The 22822-nt window shown below is 38.7% G+C and overlaps 2 protein-coding genes across 2 annotated transcripts in view; one reads left to right on the forward strand and one right to left on the reverse strand.

The window, feature by feature from the left end:
- il17a/f2 (interleukin 17a/f2) overlaps positions 1-22822 on the forward strand; it is a 410073-nt gene that overhangs the window by 346113 nt on the left and 41138 nt on the right. The window lies entirely within an intron of this gene.
- The window catches only part of top3b (DNA topoisomerase III beta), a 99102-nt gene that overhangs the window by 23598 nt on the left and 52682 nt on the right, over positions 1-22822 (reverse strand). Inside the window, exons 6-11 of the mRNA XM_062025690.1 lie at positions 22595-22751; positions 22416-22529; positions 20502-20592; positions 8994-9148; positions 5388-5493; positions 4899-5045 (exon numbers count right to left, since the gene is read on the reverse strand). Coding sequence (XP_061881674.1) covers positions 4899-5045; positions 5388-5493; positions 8994-9148; positions 20502-20592; positions 22416-22529; positions 22595-22751 — 770 coding nt within the window. The remainder of the gene's footprint in view (positions 1-4898; positions 5046-5387; positions 5494-8993; positions 9149-20501; positions 20593-22415; positions 22530-22594; positions 22752-22822) is intronic.

Raw genomic sequence — 22822 nt, forward strand, 5'->3', positions numbered from 1 at the left:
TGTGGACGTCGTGTCCTCCGGAACAAAAAGGAAAATAACGATCCGGATCGTTCTAGGCGCAAAGTTCAAAAGCCAGCATCTGTGAGGGTATGGGGGTGTATTAGTGCCCAAATAATGGGTAACTTACACATCTGTGAAGGCACCATTAATGCTTTTAGGTACATACAGGTTTTAGAGTAACACATGTTGCCATTCAAGCAAGTTATCATGGACGCCCCTGCTTATTTCAGCAAGACAATGCCAAGCCATGTGTTACAACAGCATGGCTTCACAGTAAAAGAGTGCAGGTGAAGTGAAGTGAAATGAATTATATTTATATAGCGCTTTTCTCTAGTGACTCAAAGCGCTTTACATAGTGAAACCCAGGTACTAGACTGGCCTGCCTGTAGTCCAGACCTGTCTACTATTGAACATGTGTGGCGCAATATGAAGTCTAAAATACCACAACGGAGACCCCGGAATGTTGAACAACTTAAGCTGTACATCAAGCAAGAATGGGAAATGATTCAACCTGAAAAGCTTCAAAAATGGGTCTCTTCAGTTCCCAAACTGAGTGTTGTTCAAAGGAAAGGCCATATAACACAGTGGTAAAAATGCCCCTGTGCCCTTTAGGTTTTATAATTGTAAAGGACAATGTTTTATCAACTGATTGCAATAATGTAAATTTGTTTTAACTATTAAATGAACCAAAAATATGACTTATTTTATCTTTGTGAAAATATTGGACACAGTGTGTTGTCAAGCTTATTAGACTAGACTTAGACTTACACTTCCTTTTTATTGTCATTCAAATTTGAACTTTACAGCACAGAAAATAACGAAATTTCGTTACATAAGCTCATGGTAGTGCAGGATAAAAAAAAAAGCAATAAGGTGCATATATAAATAAATAAATATATATATATAAAATAAATAAATATATATAAATAAATAACTAGATTACTGTACAGATAAATATATTGCACTTTTTCACATGCGTCCACGTTTATGGATGTATGTTATATTGTCTTTTTTATTTCAGTGAGTTAATCCATTTTGGGGAGAGTTGAGGGGATAATTTAATTATGATGCGTTTAAGAGTGAGGGAAGAAGCTGTTACAGAACCTGGAGGTTCAGCTTCGGAGGCTGCGGAACCTCTTTCTAGAGTCCAGCAGTGAAAACAGTCCTTGGTGGGGGTGGGAGGAGTCTTTGCAGATTTTCTGAGCCCTGGTCAGGCAGCGGCTTTTTGCGATCTCCTGGATAGGAGGAAGATGAGTCCTGATGAGGCTTCCAGTCTGAGGCATTGCATGCTCCAGTCCAGACAGAGATGCTGTTGGTCAGCAGGCTCTCTATAGTGCCTCTGTAGAATGTGGTGAGAATGGGGGGAGGGAGCTGTGCTCTTTTCATCCGACGCAAAAAGTGCATGCGCTGCTGAGCTCTTTTTACAAGAGCTCCGGTGTGTAAGGACCAGGTTATATTGTCAGTTATCTGCACCCCCAGGAACTTGGTGCTGCTTACTATCTCCACCGCTGTGCCGTTGATGTAGAGTGGAGTGTGGCTGGACTGGTGCTTCCTGAAGTCAACGATGATCTCCTTGGTCTTGTTGACATTCAGGACCAGGTTGTTGGTTCTGCACCAGTCAACCAGATGTTTCACCTCCTCCCTGTAGTCCATGTCGTTGTTGTCACGGATGAGGCCCACTACTGTCGTGTCGTCCGCATACTTCACAATGTGGTTAGTAGTGGACCTGGCGCAGCAGTCATGAGTCATCAACGTGAACAGCAGCGGACTAAGGACGCAGCCCTGGGGGAAGCCGGTGCTCAGGGAGATGGCACTGGAGGTGTTGTTGCCCACTCTCACAGATTGGGGTCTGTCTGTGAGGAAGTCAAGCAGCCAGTTGCATAGGGGGGAACTGAATCCAAGGGGGGCCAGTTTGCTCACCAAGTGCTGCGGGATGATGGTGTTGAATGCTGAGCTGAAGTCCAGGAACAATATCCACACGTGTGTGTCCTTTCCTTCCAGATGTTCTAAGCTCAGGTGGAGTGCAGAGGAGATGGCGTCCTCTGTGGAGCGGTTAGGGCGATAAGCAAACTGGTATGGGTCGAATGTGGGGGGGAGTCTGGAGACAATATATTCCTTTACCAGCCTCTCGAAGCACTTCATTATGATGGAGGTGAGTGCAACGGGCGGTAATCATTGAGGGAGGAGATTGTGGGGTTTTTTGGCACTGGAATGATTGTGGCCGTCTTAAAACATGATGGTACCACAGCCTGGGTCAGCGAGATGTTGAAGATGTCTGTGAGAACCCCAGCCAGCTGGTCTGCACATCCCTTAAGCACCTTGCCCGGAATGTCATCAGGTCCCGGTGCTTTCCGGGGGTTCACTCTCCTCAGGGTTTTCCGGACATCCGCTATATCCAGGTTGAGCGGCTGCTCATCAGGGCGAGGGATGGATTTTCTCGCCGGAGTGGTGTTAAGTGCCTCAAACCTTGCAAAGTAGTTGTTAAGGTCATCTAGGAAGCTGATACTGTTGTCACAGGGACAGGGGGCAGCTTTATAGTCCGTGATGACCTGTATGCCCTGCCACATTCGTCTAGTGTTTGTAGGGTTCTCGAAGAAGTCCTGCACTTTCTGACTGTGAGCACGCTTTGCAACTTTAATGGCACGGTTCAGGTTAGCTCTGGCTGATATTAATGCCACCATGTCGCCAGACTTGAAAGCCTAGTTCCGAGCCTTTAGCATTGCACGTACCTCACTGTTCATCCAGGGTTTCTCGTTGGCCCCTGTGGGGATGTTCTTGATCACACTGACATCCTCCATGCACTTCTGAATGTATGCGGACACAGACTCTGCATACTCCTCCACAAATGTGTGGTGATTATGAGATTATGAGATGCGATGCAACTGTAAGCCACTGTGACACTATTGTTCTTTTTTTTTTTTTTTATAAATGTCTAATGATAATGTCAATGAGGGATTTTTAATCACTGCTATGTTGAAATTGTAACTAATATTGATACTGTTGTTGATTATATTCATTTTTGTTTCACTACTTTTGGTTTGTTCTGTGTCGTGTTTGTGTCTCCTCTCAATTGCTCTGTTTATTGCAGTTCTGAGTGTTGCTGGGTCGGGTTTGGTTTTGGAAATGGATTGCATTGTTATGGTATTGCTGTGTATTGTTTTGTTGGATTGATTAATTTAAAAAAAAATAATTAAAAATTAAAATTAAAAATTAAAAATTAAAAATTAAAAATTAAAAATTAAAATTAAAAATTAAAAATTAAACTTAAAAATTAAAATACAAATTAAAAATTAAAATTAAAATTAAAAATACAAATTAAAAATTAAAGTGAAAAATTAAAAATTAATTTAAAAAAAATTTAAAAATCGATTTTTTAAAAATGAGAATCGAGTCTGAATCGCACAACGTGAGAATCGCGATTAGAATTCGAATCGATTTTTTCCCACACCCCTAGTTTGTATGTTTATTTGTCACTGTGTATGTGTAATAAGTGGTAGACTGCCCTTTACCACCTCATGACCGACAGAGAATTACTGTCCCCCACCAAGTAGATCAGTGGAAGGCTGTGGGGAGGTGATCCCAGCCAGAAACCGGGTACCAGAGAAAGCAAGAGATCACACCCCACAAGGGCAGACAGAAAACGAGAGGCCAAAGCCAGTGAGGAAACCTGCTCCCATCCCAGGACAGCACTGCAGAACCCAACCCAGACAGCCCCACCAAAGCGCCCGATCTGTCTCTTCTTTGCCAGTGCACCAATCTTAATTGTTGATGCAAACAATTGCGGTAATTAAAATATATTGTGTACAGAATGTTCAAGGTAATTATATTTTCGATTTAATGCAAACTATGTTAACTGTCATGCATGGAATATACTGTGAAGCATGATTCTGAAATACACCAATATAATTAATTGGAATTTCCATTTGAATTTGCAACCTCAAATTCAATTCAAATTATTTGAATTTGGGAGCCATTCTAAATTCAGTCCAGAAATTAACACAAGCCTGACGCATACTAAATCTAGAACATTATTAGATTTAATTGATATTAGGCTTACAACAACATAGACAATGGTTCACAACATTTTTTGTCCTGCCCTCTCTCGGGGACAGACCTTTGTCACGCCTCTCTTGAAGTGAAATATATTTGAGAACCAGATTATATTTATTTGTTAATCCGTACAAACCACTGTATGAATTGCTGGTACCAGCATTCTGGACACAATACCCAGCTGTCAAAATAAATAGGATATGTTCATTTACAACTATTTCCAAGTTAGGTTCATGAACTCAAGTTGTAACACTTAAACAAGAGAGCTTAGTCCATGTGATTCTTAAAACTACCACAATTAGTCTGCACCATACTGAAGCAGAATGAGTTGAGAACAACAGCCAAGGACTTTAAATAATATCTAAACGGCAGATATTTCTCTATGACAATATGGAGAAGCTGCTAATGGTGTTTGATGGAGAAGCAGCTTGAAGTCCACTCTCCAAGGCATATATGCTTATACTTTATATTACATTACTTCATAAAACTACTGTCGCTTTGTGTAGTAAATTCTATTGTATTGTTTTCGGTACAATATTTCCTATCCAAAAGTTAGTTTTTCTTTTTAAAAGGCATATTACATGTTAAATTTGTGGTGTTTTTCTTAATTCATTTCAATGGCCGATGGTGTTTCAAGGAACAAGCTGCATCACAGGACGGATAAAAACTACAAGCTGCATCACAGAGCAAATTAACTTAATTTAGTAGAATGAAACAAATGCGTACGACCAAGGACAACCCAAATTTTAAGTATTGCAAGGAATATTTGAGTTGTCATTGTCAAGCCTATACACTACACAGTACATGTGAACATTGTCTACAACAAATATCTTTATTGGACTGTTTACCTGATGATATTGGGGTTTTGCCACTACATGTGAACGTTTCAGTGCCAATGTTGAAGGTAATGGTTGTCTGTAGGTATTTGCAGTCCTGACTGACAGTGGCAATGAAATGTCTTGTTATGTACTCATATAGCCGCCAGCCATCACTTCCTTTGGAGAAAAAAGGAGAACAATGCCATTGTTTGACATTGTGAAACAGCATCAGATACAGAATATGTTAAGCTAAATTAAAGCATGCAGTTGTGTACAAATGGAAGATATGTAACATAATACAAAGAGAAACAATTGACTGTTTGGAGCATCACATAACAAAATGGAAACACTTTGCACACTTTCCACAGTCATCCCAGATGTATTTACAGTTGCATAAAATAGACAAACACGCTCCGTAAACGAAGTGCATTAACTGATACCATTTGGGGTTAAACACTAGTTCCAGACATTACACATATGGTTTTTCCTACAGAGTGTTACAATTACTCTAAGACTCACCCAGTTCTTCTTCTGAGGCTGCACGAGTGGGGGTAATAGGTGGATGGTCCCCAGCATCAACTCCTTTCCTGGGATGATTTATTCCGTTTGAAAGGAGAGTTTTCACCTTAACATTAAAAACACAACAAAATATACTCTATATTATAAAATTGTCATTTACAATTATGTAGTCGTCAATACTAAAAAGGGTTTTAAAATGAATGAAATGCAACATGAGCTCAGCAACAATCTATAGGAATTTAGCAAGTAGGCAATAGCGAGAGTAAAATGCTGAAAATCAAATTTAACCAAGTAACCTGTTGGGGCCTTGACGTTAACCTGGAGTTTGTTTAACCTCATTCAAATTTGTATACAAGTGCGCATCCGATTTAACCTAGACATAATCTTTCCTCATCCAACCGGGCGGAGTACGCCCTGGACTAGTTGCCAGATAATTGCAGGGAACATATAGACAAACCACCATTCACACCTATTAGCAGTTTACAGTCAGTTTACTGTGATGCCCTTAATAAGTTACACTGCTAAAAATGTGCTCTGTAAGTTCTGCCTATGCCCTGTGTACACCCACAGTAATCCATAAAAAGATCAATGAAAAGCATCTCATAGATACAAAATAATATAAGTGAGTCTGTCGATCAGTGGCAGGCACTAAATGAATCATGGCAGCAGGTGAAAGAAAGACCAAGAAACAAATATTTTGTGACAAAGAAAAAGAAACCAAAAAATAAATACGGTACTCAGTGAATCTGACATTTGAGGTGCTCATGTGTAAGATGGAACTTTAAAAAGTACATTGTGGTCAATGCAGCTATACTGAAGATTGGAGAAAACAAGGCGAGTGACAAAACACTTGCCACCGTGAATGTTGGACATGTTTCAGACAGGACAGAGGCACAAACAAAATCTCAATGAGCTGGAAGGAACCAAAACAATCACAGTTTATGATACTGCTATTACTTCTCAGTGTACAATATATATTTTTTCATATATTTGGAGGAGGTGTATATTTGAGAAACATCATGACATCTAATTTCAGCTTTAGTGTGTTGATTGAAAAATACAATGAGAGAGAGTTAATGACATTGTATTTGCAATAAATATTTTGTCTTCTACTCGCAATTGAGTGCTTAGTTAGAATTAGTTGTCCTTTTTTTCAGTTACAGTAACATAGAAAACTGTCTGTCTTGTCACTGTCAAAAAGAAACAAAGTACTGTCTAGCATAGTAAATTAGTATGAAAGTACAATGTCAGAAATAGTAAACAATACAGATACGTTGTATACAATGTATTGTATAGAACGAATGTACTCAAGTATGTTTGTATGCAGTTTGTCTCCCATAACAATGTGACCTCAGAATATCTTAAGGTAACACAGGGATCTGTCTTGGCCTTGCACTCTTGAGCATCTATATGCTGCCGCGATTTGACATCATACCCAAATACGGTGTTAACTTTCACTGTTATGTTGATGACACCCAACTCTTCATGCCCCTAAAGCTGACCAACATGCCAGATTGTAGTCACCTGGAGGCGTGTCTGAATGAAATTAAACAATGGATGTCCAGCAACTGTTTGCATCTTAATGCTAAGAAAACGGAAATGCTGATTATCGGTCCTGCTAAACAATGGCACCTATTTAATAATTCCACCTTAACAATTGACAACCAAACAATTATACAAAGCGACTCGGTAAAGAATCTCGTTATTATCTTCGACCCAACGCTCTCGTTTGAGTCACACATTGTTATTTTAAAACAGCCTTCTTTCATCTCCGTAATATCGCTAAAATTCGTCCCATTTTGTCCACTACCAACTGAGATCATTATGAATGCGTTTGTTACATCTCGTCTCGATTACAGTAACGTATTATTTTCGGGTCTGCCTATATGTAGCATTAAAAGATTACAGTTGGTACAAAATGCGGCTGCTTGACTTTTGACAAGAACAAGAAAGTTTGATCATATTATGCCTATACTGGCTCACCTGCACTGGCTTCCTGTGCACTTAAGATGCGACTTTAAGGTTTTACTACTTGCGTATAAAATACTAAACGGTCTAGCTCCATCCTATCTTGCTGATTATATTGTCTCATATGTCCCGGACATAAATCTGCATTCAAAGAACTCCGGCTTGTTAGTGATTCTCAGAGCCCAAAAAAAGTCTGCAGGCTTTAGAGCGTTTTCTATTCCGAGCTCTAGTATTCTGGAATGCCCTACCGGTAACAGTTAAGAGATGCTACTTCAGTAGAAGCATAAGTCCCACCTTAAAACTCATTTGTATACTCTAGCCTTTAGATAGACCCCTTTTTAGACCAGTCGATCTACTGTCTCTCTTTTCTGCTCTGTCCCCCTCTCCTGCGTGGAGAGGTTATCAGGTGACCACGGATCAGCCTCCACGAATGACGCGCTAGCTGTTTAAAGTCGGGACCGGGTAGACCACTCCTTATGCATCAGTCGGTGACGTCTCTGCGCCCCGACGTTTCTACATGCAAGAGGATTCCCTGCTGGCCCCACTATGGACTGAACTCTCACGTTTTTAACCATATCCACTCGGCATCCATTGCACTGGTCACCCAGGGGGGGATCTCCACATCTGCGGTCCCTTCCAAGGTTTCTTGTTGTTCCCATTGGGTTGAGTTTTTTCTTGCCCTAATTTGGGCAAGGTTGTGGTTTGTGCAGCCCTTTGAGACATTTGTGATTAAGGGTTATATAAGTAAACTTTAATTAATTGATTGATTGATGAATAAAGCAAAAGAAGACAAAATACATGACCTGAGCCCATTTTTGTAGCTTCAGCTGATTGTTTATTTTATTCTGTATAAGAAAAATGATCTGCACTTTCTGTAAGCCCTTGTCTGTTTGAAATGTTACTAAGTCTAGTGCAGTGTATATTTCTAATTAGCTGTGGTGTGCTGCTGCATGATAACATAAACATGACTCGGGAAACAGAGTAAAGTAGCCTATCACTAGAATCTGGCATATTTACATACTACATGCTCATTAATATGAATTAATTAAAATAAATATTTCCCTTTTTCAAAAATACATTTATAAATTAAATACACTTTCAGGCTAAATGTTGCATATATAATCTTCATAATGATAATAGGGCTGCAACTAACGATTAATTTGATAATCGATTAATCTGTCGATTATTACTTCGATTAATAATCGGATAAATAAGACAAACTACATTTCTATCCTATCCAGTATTTTATTGAAAAAAAACAGCATACTGGCACCATACTTATTTTGATTATTGTTTCTCAGCTGTTTGTAAATGTTGCAGTTTAAAAATAAAGGTTTATTAAAAAAAATAAATTAAAAAAAATACCTCTACGCATGCGCATAGCATAGATCCAGCGAATCGATGACTAAATTAATCGGCAACTATTTTAATAATCGATTTTAATCGATTAGTTGTTGCAGCCCTAAATGGTACCATCTGCATCAATCCACAAAAGAAAATATAAACTAGTAAAAGTTGGAGGGGATGCTTAAATTTTATCTGTACAAATGTTCAAGCAGCATACATAAGAATTCATTGATTTTCCCAAGCAAGTGCTCCTGGCAGAGTGTGCATGAAGAAATTAATCTGTTATCTTACCTCCTCTGACCAAAAAGGACAGTTGGTCTGCTGCTTCAGTGTTCCCTTCAGGTCAAAGCTTTCTGGATAGTGGGATGTTTCAGTTCGAGGATAGCTTATGAATCCCTGTGTGTATAAGCGCTCAGCAATCTGCATAGTATACTGAGGACCTATACCTGAAATATAAATAAAGGTTGCTAAATTAAATTCCAATATCCACATTTTTAAGGGATAAGCTCCAGCCCCCCCACAAACCTGAAAGGCACAAGCAGTAGAAATGGATGGATGGTTGGAAAATATATGCCTCGGAGAGACTATGTATATGTATACGTGTGAATATTTATCAAGCCAATGTGCAGTAGCAAAGGTTTGAAGTCTGAAAACCACGAGTGCCATTATTATGAAAATCATTATTTAAATGGTAAATGGATTATACCTGTATACGTATATTCTATTCTATAGCGCTTTTCTACCTTCAAAGCGCTTTGACACTATTTTCACATTCACCCATTCTGTCACGTCTTTTGATCATGTTTTGTTTTACTTATGTCCTGTTTGGTTTTTGGACACTTAGTTCCTGCTTTTTCACTCCCTTGTTTTGTTTCCATGCTTACCCATTAGTTTCACCTGTTGCTCATTTCGACGCACGCACCTGTTTTAATCATGTCACTGTTATTTAAGCCTGTCTTTTTCTGTTGGTCGGCTGGCGACATTCTGTCATAACATGGACTATGGAGAGTTTGTTTTCCCGAAATGCAAGTAAAGTTGGAGTGGTAAATACATCATTTATTTTCACACTAACAAAAGCTACAAACTAAAGGCGTGCACAAAAGCGGAGGTACAAACTTGGCTAATGAAAACAAAAGACACTTAGACAGAAACTATGGACATGAAAAACTACACTTACTATGACGTGAAAAAACAAACACTTACGTGGCATGGCATGAAGCATAAACTAGGGAATAAACATGTCATGATAATGACAGAGGTAAACAGAGTTATCAGAGTTAATGTCGCCAGCCGACCAACAGAAAAAGACAGGCTTAAAGGCCTACTGAAATGAATTTTTTGTATTTAAACGGGGATAGCAGATCTATTCTATGTGTCATACTTGATCATTTCGCGATATTGCCATATTTTTGCTGAAAGGATTTAGTATAGAACAACGACGATAAAGATTGCAACTTTTGGTATCTGATAAAAAAAAGGCTTGCCCATACCGGAAGTAGCGTGACGTAGTCAGTTGAACATATACGCAAAGTTCCCTATTGTTTACAATGATGGCCGCATGAAGTAAGAGAGATTCGGACCGAGAAAGCGACAATTTCCCCATTAATTTGAGCGAGGATGAAAGATTTGTGGATGAGTAAAGTGCAAGTGAAGGACTAGTGGGGAGTTGAAGCTATTCAGATAGGGAAGATGCTGTGAGAGCCGGGGTGACCTGATATTCAGCTGGGAATGACTACAACAGTAAATAAACACAAGACATATATATACTCTATTAGCCACAACACAACCAGGCTTATATTTAATATGCCACAAATTAATCCTGCATAAAAACACCTGCGTGTTTGTTACGCTAGCTCCTAGCTCCTCTGCTAGCTCCTAGCTCCATAGAACACGCCAATACAATTCAAACACCTGATCAACACACACAATCACTCAGCCCAAAAGACCGTTCACCTAACCCAAGGTTCATAAAGCTTATATATTTTAAAAAAGTTACGTACGTGACGCGCACATACGGTCAAGCTGTCAAATGTTTAGCAGCCAAGGCTGCATACTCATGGTACCTGATATTCAGCTGGGAATGACTACAACAGTAAATAAACACAAGACATACATATACTCTATTAGCCACAACACAACCAGGCTTATATTTAATATGCCACAAATTAATCCTGCATAAAAACACCTGCGTGTTTGTTACGCTAGCTCCTAGCTCCTCTGCTAGCTCCTAGCTCCATAGAACACGCCAATACAATTCAAACACCTGATCAACACACACAATCACTCAGCCCAAAAGACCGTTCACCTAACCCAAGGTTCATAAAGCTTATATATTTTTAAAAAGTTACGTACATACGCAAAAAAAAGTTGCGCACATACGGTCAAGCGATCAAATGTTTAGAAGCCAAAGCTGCATACTCACAGTAGCACGTCTGCGTCTTTGTCATCCAAATCAAAGTAATCCTGGTAAGAGTCTGTGTTGTCCCAGTTCTCTACAGGCGTCTGTGTATCGAAGTCAAAAGTCCTCCTGGTTAGAGTCTCTGTTATCCGAGTTCTTCCATCTTGACTGCATCTTCCGGGAATATAAACAAAGAAGCGCCGGCTGTGTACTGTTGTTGCTGACTACGTTCGAAAAATACGTCCATTTCGCACCGACAACTTTCTTCTTTGCTTGCTCAGCTTCCTTCTCCATAATGCAATGAACATGATTGCAACAGATTCACGAACACAGATGTCCAGAATACTGTGGAATTATGAAATGAAAACAGAGCTTTTTCGTATTGGCTTCAATGTGGAAGGCATACCCGTGTTCGCCGGTCTACGTCACGCGCATACGTCATCCTCAGAGGCGTTTCGAACCGGAAGTTTAGCGGCAAATTTAAAATGTCACTTTATAAGTTAACCCGGCCGTATTGGAATGTGTTATAATGTTAAGATTTCATCATTGATATATAAACTATCAGACTGCGTGGTCGGTAGTAGTGGGTTTCAGTAGGCCTTTAAATAACAGTGACATGATTAAAACAGGTGCGTGTGTCCAAATGAGCAACAGGTGAAACTATTGGGTAACCATGGAAACAAAACAAGGGAGTGAAAAAGCAGGAACTAAGTGTCCAAAAACCAAACAGGACATAACTAAAACAAAACATGATCAAAATACATGACACATTCATACACACATTCACACACTGATGGCGGTAGCTGCCATGCAAATGCCTAACCAGGACCCCTCAGGACCAAGGGTGAAGTGTCTTGCCCAATGACACAACGGACGTGACTAGGATGGCGGAAGCTGAGATCGAACCTGGAACCCTCAAGTTGGTGGCACGGCCGCTCTACCACCCGAAGCAATGCAGTCCCCAAAGAGTTACGCTTATTACTTATATGAGTACGCATGTGTACGCTTCTCTGGTTTCTGGTCTGTCTTCTTTCTCCTCGCACTTGATAGTGTAGGTACAGTAAGTCTGCAAACTCACTTCGCTTCATTGTAGGTACTTTACATACCTGACGGATAATTTGAACGCCTCTTGATTGATGTGAATGCGCAAAACCATGAAGGGGGAGGAGACAAGGGAGGTGAAGGGGCATTCTAAATGAGCCTATTATATTTCTCCTCTTTTGTTGTAAAGAATTGTTGTACATTCTTAGGTAGCAGGTTATAGTTTGCTTTGTACATAACTTTAGCTGTTTGCAAATGCACCAAATCATTGGATTTTAATATTTTTTAAGTCAATAAATAATGGGTTTGAATGTTCTCTATATCCAACATTATGTATTATTCTGTCTTTTCTTTTGTAACACATTTAGTGAATGAAATATACTTTTGCAATACTTTCTCCATATTTCTGTCATGATGCTCATGATTTTTTCGGTTTTGTTGTCAACTTCCTGTGTTTGGAATTACTTCCTGTCCTGGTGCTCTTGATTTGTCAGTATTTCCTGTCTGGTCACAGTATTTTCTTTTGAATTAAACTTTGTTTTCCCTGACATTTCGGCTGCCATTCTCTGCATACCATACCAACTTTATTCCTTGAGGTCACGCTGCAAGCAGTACTCATCAAACCTTGACAATGTCTACACAATAACAGATATGGTTAACATTTGCGAGCAGTAGAAAATATGGAGTGATTTTTGGTCCAGAATATATTTAGCTTTATCCATGATTCTTGTATGTTTTGCAACTTTGTTAAATTATTTTATATAGAATTTTCTGTTAATTTCATCATCTTTTATTACATCTAAAACAATAGATTTTGTCTACCCTTTTAATGTCTACTCTGTCTATTTGTATTTCTGTTTGACATTCTCCTATGCTATTACCAAATAACATTATTTTAGCTTTAATAACATTTAAAAATAGTCAGTTTTTTCAAACCCTTTCTTTAATTTGTTAATTTTTTCTGTTATTTGTATTAGCTTCTGTGTGTTCTCTCCTGAACAAAAATAAGTCGTGTCATCTGCAAATAATACTAACTTTAAGTTATTTTTAACTTTACAAATGTCGTCTGTACAGTGATTGAACAATTTTGGTCCCAGTATTGATCCCTGGGTAACGCCACAAGATGGATTTAGATTTTGTAGTTATATGTTCGCCTAACTTCATGTAATACTTCCTGTTAGTTAAAGGGGAACAACACTTTTTTTTTTAAATTTTGCCTATCGTTTACAATCATTTTAAGAGACATGATGATGGATTTTTTTTTTTGCATTCTAAATATAAAATAAATAGTCAAAAGTGTGCTCACAATGGAGCCTATGGGAGCCACACAATTCCGCCTATAAAGCCTTAAAAAAACACCTCCAAACAACTCTCTTAGGGTTTTATATACACAATGTAAGTATATATGTAATGTGGTAATGGGCACATTTATGGTAACAATTATTGTTTACGTATTTTGATCACTATGGTCTGGACTCTCACAATATTAACCATATCCACTCAGCATCCATTGCACAGGTCAAATGGAGGGGGGTCCCCACATCTGCAGTCCCTTCCAAGGTTTCACATTGATCCCATTTGGTTGAGTTCTTCCTTGCCCTGTTGTGAGATTAGAACCGACGATGCCGTTGTGGTTTGTGCAGCCCTTTGAGACATTTGTGTTTAAGGGCTATATAAATAATATTTGATTCATTAATTGATTGACTCGGTAAAGAATCTCGGTGTTATTGTCGACCCAACTCTCTCGTTTGAGTCACACACTAAGAGTGTTACTAAAACAGCCTTCTTTCATCTACGTAATATCGCTAAGATTTTGTCCACCACCGACGCTGAGATCATTATTCATACGTTCGTTACGTCTCGTGTCGATTACTGTAACGTATTATTTTTGGGTCTACTTGTGTCTAGCAATAAAAGATTACAGTTGGTACAAAATGTGGCTGCTATTTGATACATTTGTGAAAGCAAAGAAGACAATAAACTCTCAACATATTTACAACAAGTACCGGTAATGCAGGTTTGGCAGTTTTCTCCAACCCACTCGACCAGGCTATTTTAACGTGAATGAAAACAGCATAAAAAAACCTCCTGGCCGTGCACTAAATAATTTAAATCCCCAACATTTTACTGTCATTGTGGGCAAAAGGAACACTTTGGGACTTAAAAAAATCACTGTTTTATTTGATGGCCTTCCAGCCCTGACATGTGCCCTGAAAAGGTTGATGACACCAAAGCATACTTGCCAACCCTTTTCCGGGAGACTCTCGAAATTCAGCGCCTCTCCCGAAAACCTCCCGGGACAAATATTCTCCCGAAAATCTCCTGATTTTCAGCCGGAGCTGGAGGCCACGCCCCCTCCAGCTCCATGCGAACCTGAGTGAGGGCAGCCTGTTTTCAAGTCCGCTTTCCCACGATATAAACAGCGTGCCTGCCCAATCACGTTATAACGTCTACGGCTCTTAGAGAGTGCACAACTGCGCACACAACAAGGAGACAAACCAGAAGAACGAGGAAGATACAGCCATGGCGGCGCCGACGACGAGTAAGATGAAGAAATACGCTTGTAAGTTCCAAAACGAATGGAAACAAGGATTTCAGTTTATCCAGGACAGTTCGAAGGGGAAGGGGTATGCTGCCTGTAAATTGTGTAGAACAGACTTCTCCATTGAACACGGCGGCCGAACGGATATAGTCACTCATGAACGGTCAGTGAAGCACAAGGCAACGGCAGCGCAGCACCGGTCACAGCCCAGTATTATGGGCCACCTCGCTAAATGGAGACCTGATGGTGTAACATATGCCGAGACAAAGATGGCTATTCTGATAGCTGGAAGCAACATCCCGTTCTCATTTGCAAATGTCTACAACAAATCCGTGAAGGATATGTACCCGGATTCAGAGATCGCTCGCCAATACGCAAATGCAACAAAGGCTACTCAAATAGTGAAAGGTACGTGTTGTTGTTTTTTTTAGTAAGCAGCAAGCACATATATTGGCACTTTCAAGTACAACAATGAGTAGATGAGTGTTATGTGTGTGTATATGTGTAAATAAATGAACACTGATATTCAAGTATTTATTTTATTTATATATATATATATATATATATATATATATATATATATATATATATATATATATATATATATATATATATATATATATATATATATATATATATATATATATATATATATATCCATCCATTTTCTACCGCTTATTCCCTTCGGGGTCGCGGGGGGCGCTGGAGCCTATCTCAGCTGCAATCGGGCGGAAGGCGGGGTACACCCTGGACAAGTCGCCACCTCATCGCAGGGCCAACACAGATAGACAGACAACATTCACACTCACATTCACACACTAGGGCCAATTTAGTGTTGCCAATCAACCTATCCCCAGGTGCATGTCTTTGGAGGTGGGAGGAAGCCGGAGTACCCGGAGGGAACCCACGCAGTCACGGGGAGAACATGCAAACTCCACACAGAAACATCCCGAGGCCGGGATTGAACTCACGACTACTCAGGACCTTCGTATTGTGAGGCAGATGCACTAACCCCTCTTCCACCGTGCTGCCATATATATATATATATATATATATATATATATATATATATATATATATATCAATATCAGTATCAATATTAGTTACAATTTCAACATAGCAGTGATTAAAAATCCCTCATTGACATTATCATTAGACATTTATAAAAAATTAAAAAAAAGAACAATAGTGTCACAGTGGCTTACACTTGCATCGCATCTCATAAGCTTGACAACACACTGTGTCCAATATTTTCACAAAGATAAAATAAGACATATTTTTGGTTCATTTAATAGTTAAAACAAATTTACATTATTGCAATCAGTTGATAAAACATTGTCCTTTACAATTATAAAAGCTTTTTACAAAAATCTACTACTCTGCTTGCATGTCAGCAAACTGGGGTAGATCCTGCTGAAATCCTATGTATTGAATGAATAGAGAATCCTTTTGAATCGAGAATCGTGTTGAATTGAAAAAAAATAGATTTTGAATCTAATCGTGACCCCAAGAATCGATATTGAATTGAATCGTGGGCAGTGTTGGGTTAGTTACTGAAAACCAGTAACTAGTTACAATTACTAGTTACTTTATTTCAAAAGTAACTCAGTTACTAACTCAGTTACTTACACCAAAAAGTAATGCGTTACTGTGAAAAGCAACTACTTAGTTACTTGTTTTTTTTCCCCTTTTTTTTTTAAGGCTGATCGTGGGACACCCAAAGATTCACAGCCCTAATATATATATATATATATATATATATGAAATACTTGACTTGGCGAATTCTAGCTGTAAATATACTCCTCCCCTCTTAACCACGCCCCCAAACCCCCCCACCCCCGAAATCAGAGGTCTCAAGGTTGGCAAGTATGCACCAAAGACCAAGGGGCTTTGCCACTATAATGTCGAAACTCCAAGCCTGCTTGCTCCCACTGACAACTGGTTTGAACCACTCAGTTTTATTGGAAAGCTAAAACACCTTGCATCTCTCTCTCTCAACATTACAAAATAATAAACAACAAAGAGTTCTTGAAGCAAACATTTTACTCACTACTGTTTGGCAAACTAACTACAATACTTACAGTATTGTACTGAATTAAAAAACAAATACCACAACAAAACATGGATAACACGAGAACAGATTCAATGTAAAAACATCTATTGCAAATGTTTTTTTCTTTTTGCATCAATCAATTCAAAAGCTTAATTATTTCAAATTAATTACAATATCCACAAACCTGACAGAAAGCCTTAGTAGAAAACTATGACAATTACTGATTCTCTAATAACTCTGTATAAATACACACTGATATGGCACAACCTTGACTTTCAACTGCATAACTTCTCCATTTATTTTCCACCAAAACATGTTTGAGAGCAATACATTTATACAATTTGAAACTCTAATCTGGAGGTATGTGGTTGGGAGAGAAGAATTCCTCCATTACTAAAAAAATAAAACATATCATGCAATGTAAAACTATATTAAATGTTATTATAAATGTGCTTGTTACTACATTACATACTGTATATATTAACATCATGCATATACCAGTGTTTTTTAACCACTGTGCCGCGGCACACTACTGTGCCGTGAGATACAGTCTGGTGTGCCGTGGGAGATTATGTAATTTCACCTATTTGGGGTAAAAATATTTTTTGCAAGCAAATAATTATAGTCTGCAAATAATGTGCCGTTGTTGAGTGGTCGGTGCTGTCTAGAGCTTGGCAGCGTAACAATGTTATACTCTACCATATCAGTGGTGGCAGCCGGTAGCTAATTGCTTTGTAGAGGTCGGAACATCGTTTGTCGTGATCCCAATATGCAGACAACAGTGGGAGGCAGCATGCAGGTGAAAAAGTATCTAATGTTAAAACCAAAAATAAACAAAAGGTGAGTGCCCCTAAGAAAAGGCATTGAAGCTTAGGGAATGAAACTAAAACTGAACTGGCTTCAAAGTAAACAAAAACAGAATGCTGGACAACAGCAAAAACCTACAGCGTGTTGAGCAAAGACGGCATCCACAAAGTACATCCGAACAAGACATGACAATCAACAATGTCCCCACAAAGAAGGATAGCAACAACTGGAATATTCTTGTTTGTTAAAACAAAGCAGGTGTGGGGAATAGCGCTCAAGGAAGACATGCAACTGCTACTGGAAAATATCAACAAAACAGGAAAAGTCACCAAAATAGGAGCGCAAGACAAGAACTAAAACACTACACAAAGGAAAACAGCAAAAACCTCAAAATAAGTCACGGCGTGATGTGACAGGTCGTGACAGTACACCTATTTTGAGAGAAGAGCTACAGTGATGCATGCTTGGTTATGGTTTAAAGTCATACCCAACAATTGCGACAATTAGTTTTTACTGTCAATATCGGCTGCTGAGTTTCATTTTTTAATGATTTCTGCTAGTGGTGTGCCTTCTGATTTTTTCAATGAAAAAAATGTGCCTTGGCTCAAAAAAGGTTGAAAAACACTGGCATATACAACCCGAATGGAGGTGTTTGGATGTTTTTTTAATGGCTTTATAGGCAGAATTGAGCGACTCCATTGTAAGTGGACTTTTGATCATATTTATTTAATATTTAGAAAGCATTAAAAAATAACAGGCTCCATTGTAAGCAGACTTTTGATCACATTCATTTAATATTTAGAATGCATTAAAAAAAATAAGATCCATCATCATGTCTCTCATAATGATTGTGAACGATAGGAAAAATTCCAAAAAAAGTGCAGTTCCCCTTTAATATATACTTAGGCCTACTACACTACTGTATTTGACTTGGGGTCATTATGGTGGAACTCGTACAAAACCCAAAACCAGTGAAGTTGGCACGTTGTGTAAATCGTAAATAAAAACAGAATACAATGATTTTCAAATCCTTTTCAACCTATATTCAATTGAATACACTGCAAAGACAATATACTTAACTTTCAACTGGTAAACTTTTTTTTATTTTTGTAAATATTAGCTAATTTGGAATTTGATGCCTGCAACGTGTTTCAAAAAAGCTGGCACAAGTGGCAAATAAGATTGAGGAATGCTCATCAAACACTTATTTGGAACATCCCACAGGTGAACACGCTAATGAGAAACAGGTGGGTGCCATGATTGGGTATAAAAGCAGCTTCGGTGAAATGCTCAGTCATTCACAAACAAGGATGGGGCGAGGGTCACCACTTTGTCAACAAATGCGTGAGCAAAATGTTTAAGAACAACATTTCTCAGCCAGCTATTGCAAGGAATATAGGGATTTTACCATCTTTGGTCCGCAATATCATCAAAAGGTTCAGAGAATCTGGAGAAACCACTGCAAGGCCGAAAACCAACATCGAATGCCCTTGACCTTCGATCCCTCAGGCCGTACTGCATCAAAAACCGACATCAGTGTGTAAAGGATATCACCACGTGGGCTCAGGAACACTTCAGATAACCACTGTCAGTAACTACAGTCGGTCGCTACATCTGTAAGTGCAAGTTAAAACTCTACTATGCAAAGCCAAAGCCATTTATCACCCAGAAACGCTGACAGCTTCGCTGGGCCCGAGCTCATCTAAGATGGACTGATGCAAAGTGGAAAAGTGTTTTGTGGTCTCACGAGTCCACATTTCAAAATGTTTTTGGAAACTGTGGACGTCGTGTCCTCCGGACCAAAGAGGAAAAGAACCCTCTGTTATAGGCGCAAAGTTCAAAAGCCAGCATCTGTGATGGTTTGGGGGTGTATTAGTGCCCAAGGCATGGTTAACTTACACATCTGTGTAAGTTACCCATTTCATTAATGCTGAAAGATACATACAGGTTTTGGAGTAACATATGTTGCCATCCAAGCAACGTCTTTTTCATGGACGCCCCTGCCTATTTCAGCAAGACAATGCCAAGCCACATTCTTCATGTGTTAGAACAGCGTGGCTTCGTAGTAAAATAGTGTGGGTACTAGACTGGCCTGCCTGTAGTCCAGACCTGTCTCCCATTGAAAATGTGTGGCGCATTATGAAGCGTAAAATACGACAACGGAGACCCCAGACTGTTGAACAACTTAAGCTATACATCAAGCAAGAATGGGAAAAAATTCCACCTGAAAAGCTTAAAAAATTGGCAGACAACTAGATTGGAAAGTTTAAATTTGTCTTCTCTTGCTCAAAACACAAGCATTTTAATCTTGATTGTTTTCCCTGGCTGCGACGTGGCAAGGTCATTCCTTCAAGATTCCCATTGAGAACAGTGCAGCGAAGAGGAAACCAACGCTTTCCCTGTCAACACCTGGAAAGATAAACTCTGTTCCTTTGTCACTGCCTACAGAACGACTGCAGCACTACAGACTTAATACACACACCATGGCTACATATGCACACATACCCCCACCCAACGCTTTTGCTACCGCTTCACTCCATGTGTTACGACAGAAAACGGAGCAGCGCCCCTAGTGGCTGGCAGCTTTGTGCTAGATGCCTGCCCCCTCCCTTCCTGTTGCAAGTCTTGGGGTTTTTGTGTCAACATGTGTATATCTGCTTACCAAAAAATCTGAATTGGGCATTGTACCATGCTGTGTGAACATAGCCCTACTGTACAGTTGTGATATTCTTTCAAATGTTTAAAAAAACTAAATCTAAGAAATTATTTTCATTGCGCGTGCCGATAATGCTGATAACATATTTTATTATATCAGGCAAAGTTGTCTGAACAGTGAGTTTTAACAGCAGCATCATCATCGTAATAATAATAACAATAATACATATTATTATACAATATCATAAGGCAGCTGTAATGAATGATCTGAAAAAAAATGTAATGTTATCAAGTGGAACATACCCAAGGCAGAACTTGCCACTCTCAACATCTCTACTGTGTTTAAAGCCTGGGGTCTCTGCTTACTCTTCTCCTTCTTGGTCACCGACTCAACCTATGGTTTCAGAAGTGCAGATTATTTTTGTCGAAAAGGAACTGTCTGCTGAAATAGGCAAACTGACTGCCGCTTGGCTCAATAGTAACAGGTATATTCAGAGCATAGATAAACATTATACAGTATAAAACGTTTATTATGATAAAAAAAAGGGGATACATTATTGTCATTGACATGCAAGGAACACAATGTTCGGAGGAGACACATATAGTGACCAGAGGCAGGAACAACAGTAGTTTACAAAAGATTAGGGATGGAACGATATGAAAATGTAATACCAGGGTTATTGTGACCAAAATTAAACGGTTACCATTATTGTCATGGTATTAATCAAATGTGATCAAACAGTAATTATACACAAAATGAAATATTTTACCAAGTTGTATTAAAAATAAATAAATAACACACAATTCCGTTTTTTTTCTTTGGCAGAAGGAATATTAAATGTTGTTCTGGCTTCTTAAAAGTTATATAATAATTTTTGTGTTTAAATAGGTTTATCTTCTTACGTTTTACTTGTGTTAATACAAGTTTAGATTTAGATCAGTAGTGTCAAACTAATTTCAGCTGAGGAGCCGCAAGGAGGAAAATCTATTCCCATGCGGCCAGACTGGTAAAATCACAGCATTAAAACTTAAAAATAAAGACAACTTCAGATTGTTTTTACATCCTGAAAATGTACCTATTACAAAAAATCCTCTTGGCAAAACACTTCAAGTTAGTTGAAAATTCTGAGGAAAAAGTCGGTGCAGTTTCAAAAACACCATGAAGAACACAATGAACTTAAACCTTGTATCAGTGTTTTTACAAAGCCATTTAACTCTAAGCACTTCCTGTTTAGGATTCTCATGTTGGCAGTTCACCATAAAAAATGTTTGGAAAAGCAATCAAGTGTTTCCTCAAACCGCTGCATTGGTGAATTCCGCAACTGTTACAACACAATCATTTATCATCATTCAATTATTACATTTATAATACAAACAAAATAATTATCAAAATGACACCACTGCCGAAATCAAGGTAACATAACTACAAACTTAACCAATGTAAAGATAGTATATTTAAGCATAAATAAAATACAACAATCAAAACGAGTATGTTTTGTTATTTTTACAATGGAGTTTAGGGTGCACATCGTGCATTCAACCAATTGCAAGCGCTGCATGGCTTTCTAACTACAAAGATGATGGTCATGTTGACTTAACTCTTTGCATCTTGATCAATTTGTTATTTAACTGTTGAGTGGATAATTTACAATGAAAGAAGGTATTGTGCGTCGATAGTGCCGCCATCTGCTGCCAGCCACAACAGGAGCAGCTGATTGCTTTCACCTGTGCTGATTGGAGTAGCGGCAGCCAATCCAGAGGCGCTTAAAGTCAGTTGACACGTCATCTGTAAACACTGTCATGTGTGACGTGGGTTACACTTAAATTGCTATTGCGACATCCAGTGGACACATTTAGAAAAGATGTTTCTTTCATTCAAAAAATGCAGCTCATTTTTATACTTGGCAAACTCATTTTGTTTGACACCCCTGATTTAGATTGATAAACATTTAGAATGGAGTATGACGTTTGTAATGAGAAAATATGTTAATCACGTTAGCATTTAAGATAACTAGCGATTAGTGCTCTTGCTGCTTTTTCAGAAAATAAAGAGCAGTATCACTATGCGTTTTTCATAGTGTGGTAATCATATACGGTTTCATGATAATTAAGATTAAATTGAAACGGTAAAACTAACCGTCGGGAATTGTGTTGTTGTTTATCATTATACCGGTAATCGGTACATCCCTAAAAGGGAAGACGCGTGTGTCCTTTTACCTGGGCTTCCTTGGATGTCTTGGTCAGGTTGACAAACATCTGGCCCACATCTTTGTCAAAGACTTTAACTCTGTTCCAATCAAGGGTCAGTGGGTTTTCCTTCACCCTAAATACCTGATAAAATATGCCTGTCAATCTTGAGCCAAAAAATGTTGATGCCATAGAACAAGGGACTTTACCTTTACATGTATAACCCAGTAGTTCTCTGGTTTGAAGGACTGGATTTTATCATGACGTTCCACACAAAACCCAAGAGTTGGGGTCTGGCAAGGTCCAAATGATATCAAAGAAGAGTCCAGATTTCCATATTTTCCCTGGAAATATTTGGTTTGGAACCTGAAAGTAAATCAACACAGTATAAAGGAAGCTTAACCCTAATATAAACTAAGACCATCTGTCCTAAAACA

The sequence above is a fragment of the Entelurus aequoreus genome, linkage group LG17 (assembly GCF_033978785.1).
Source record: "Entelurus aequoreus isolate RoL-2023_Sb linkage group LG17, RoL_Eaeq_v1.1, whole genome shotgun sequence".
Taxonomy (NCBI): Eukaryota; Metazoa; Chordata; class Actinopteri; order Syngnathiformes; family Syngnathidae; genus Entelurus; species Entelurus aequoreus.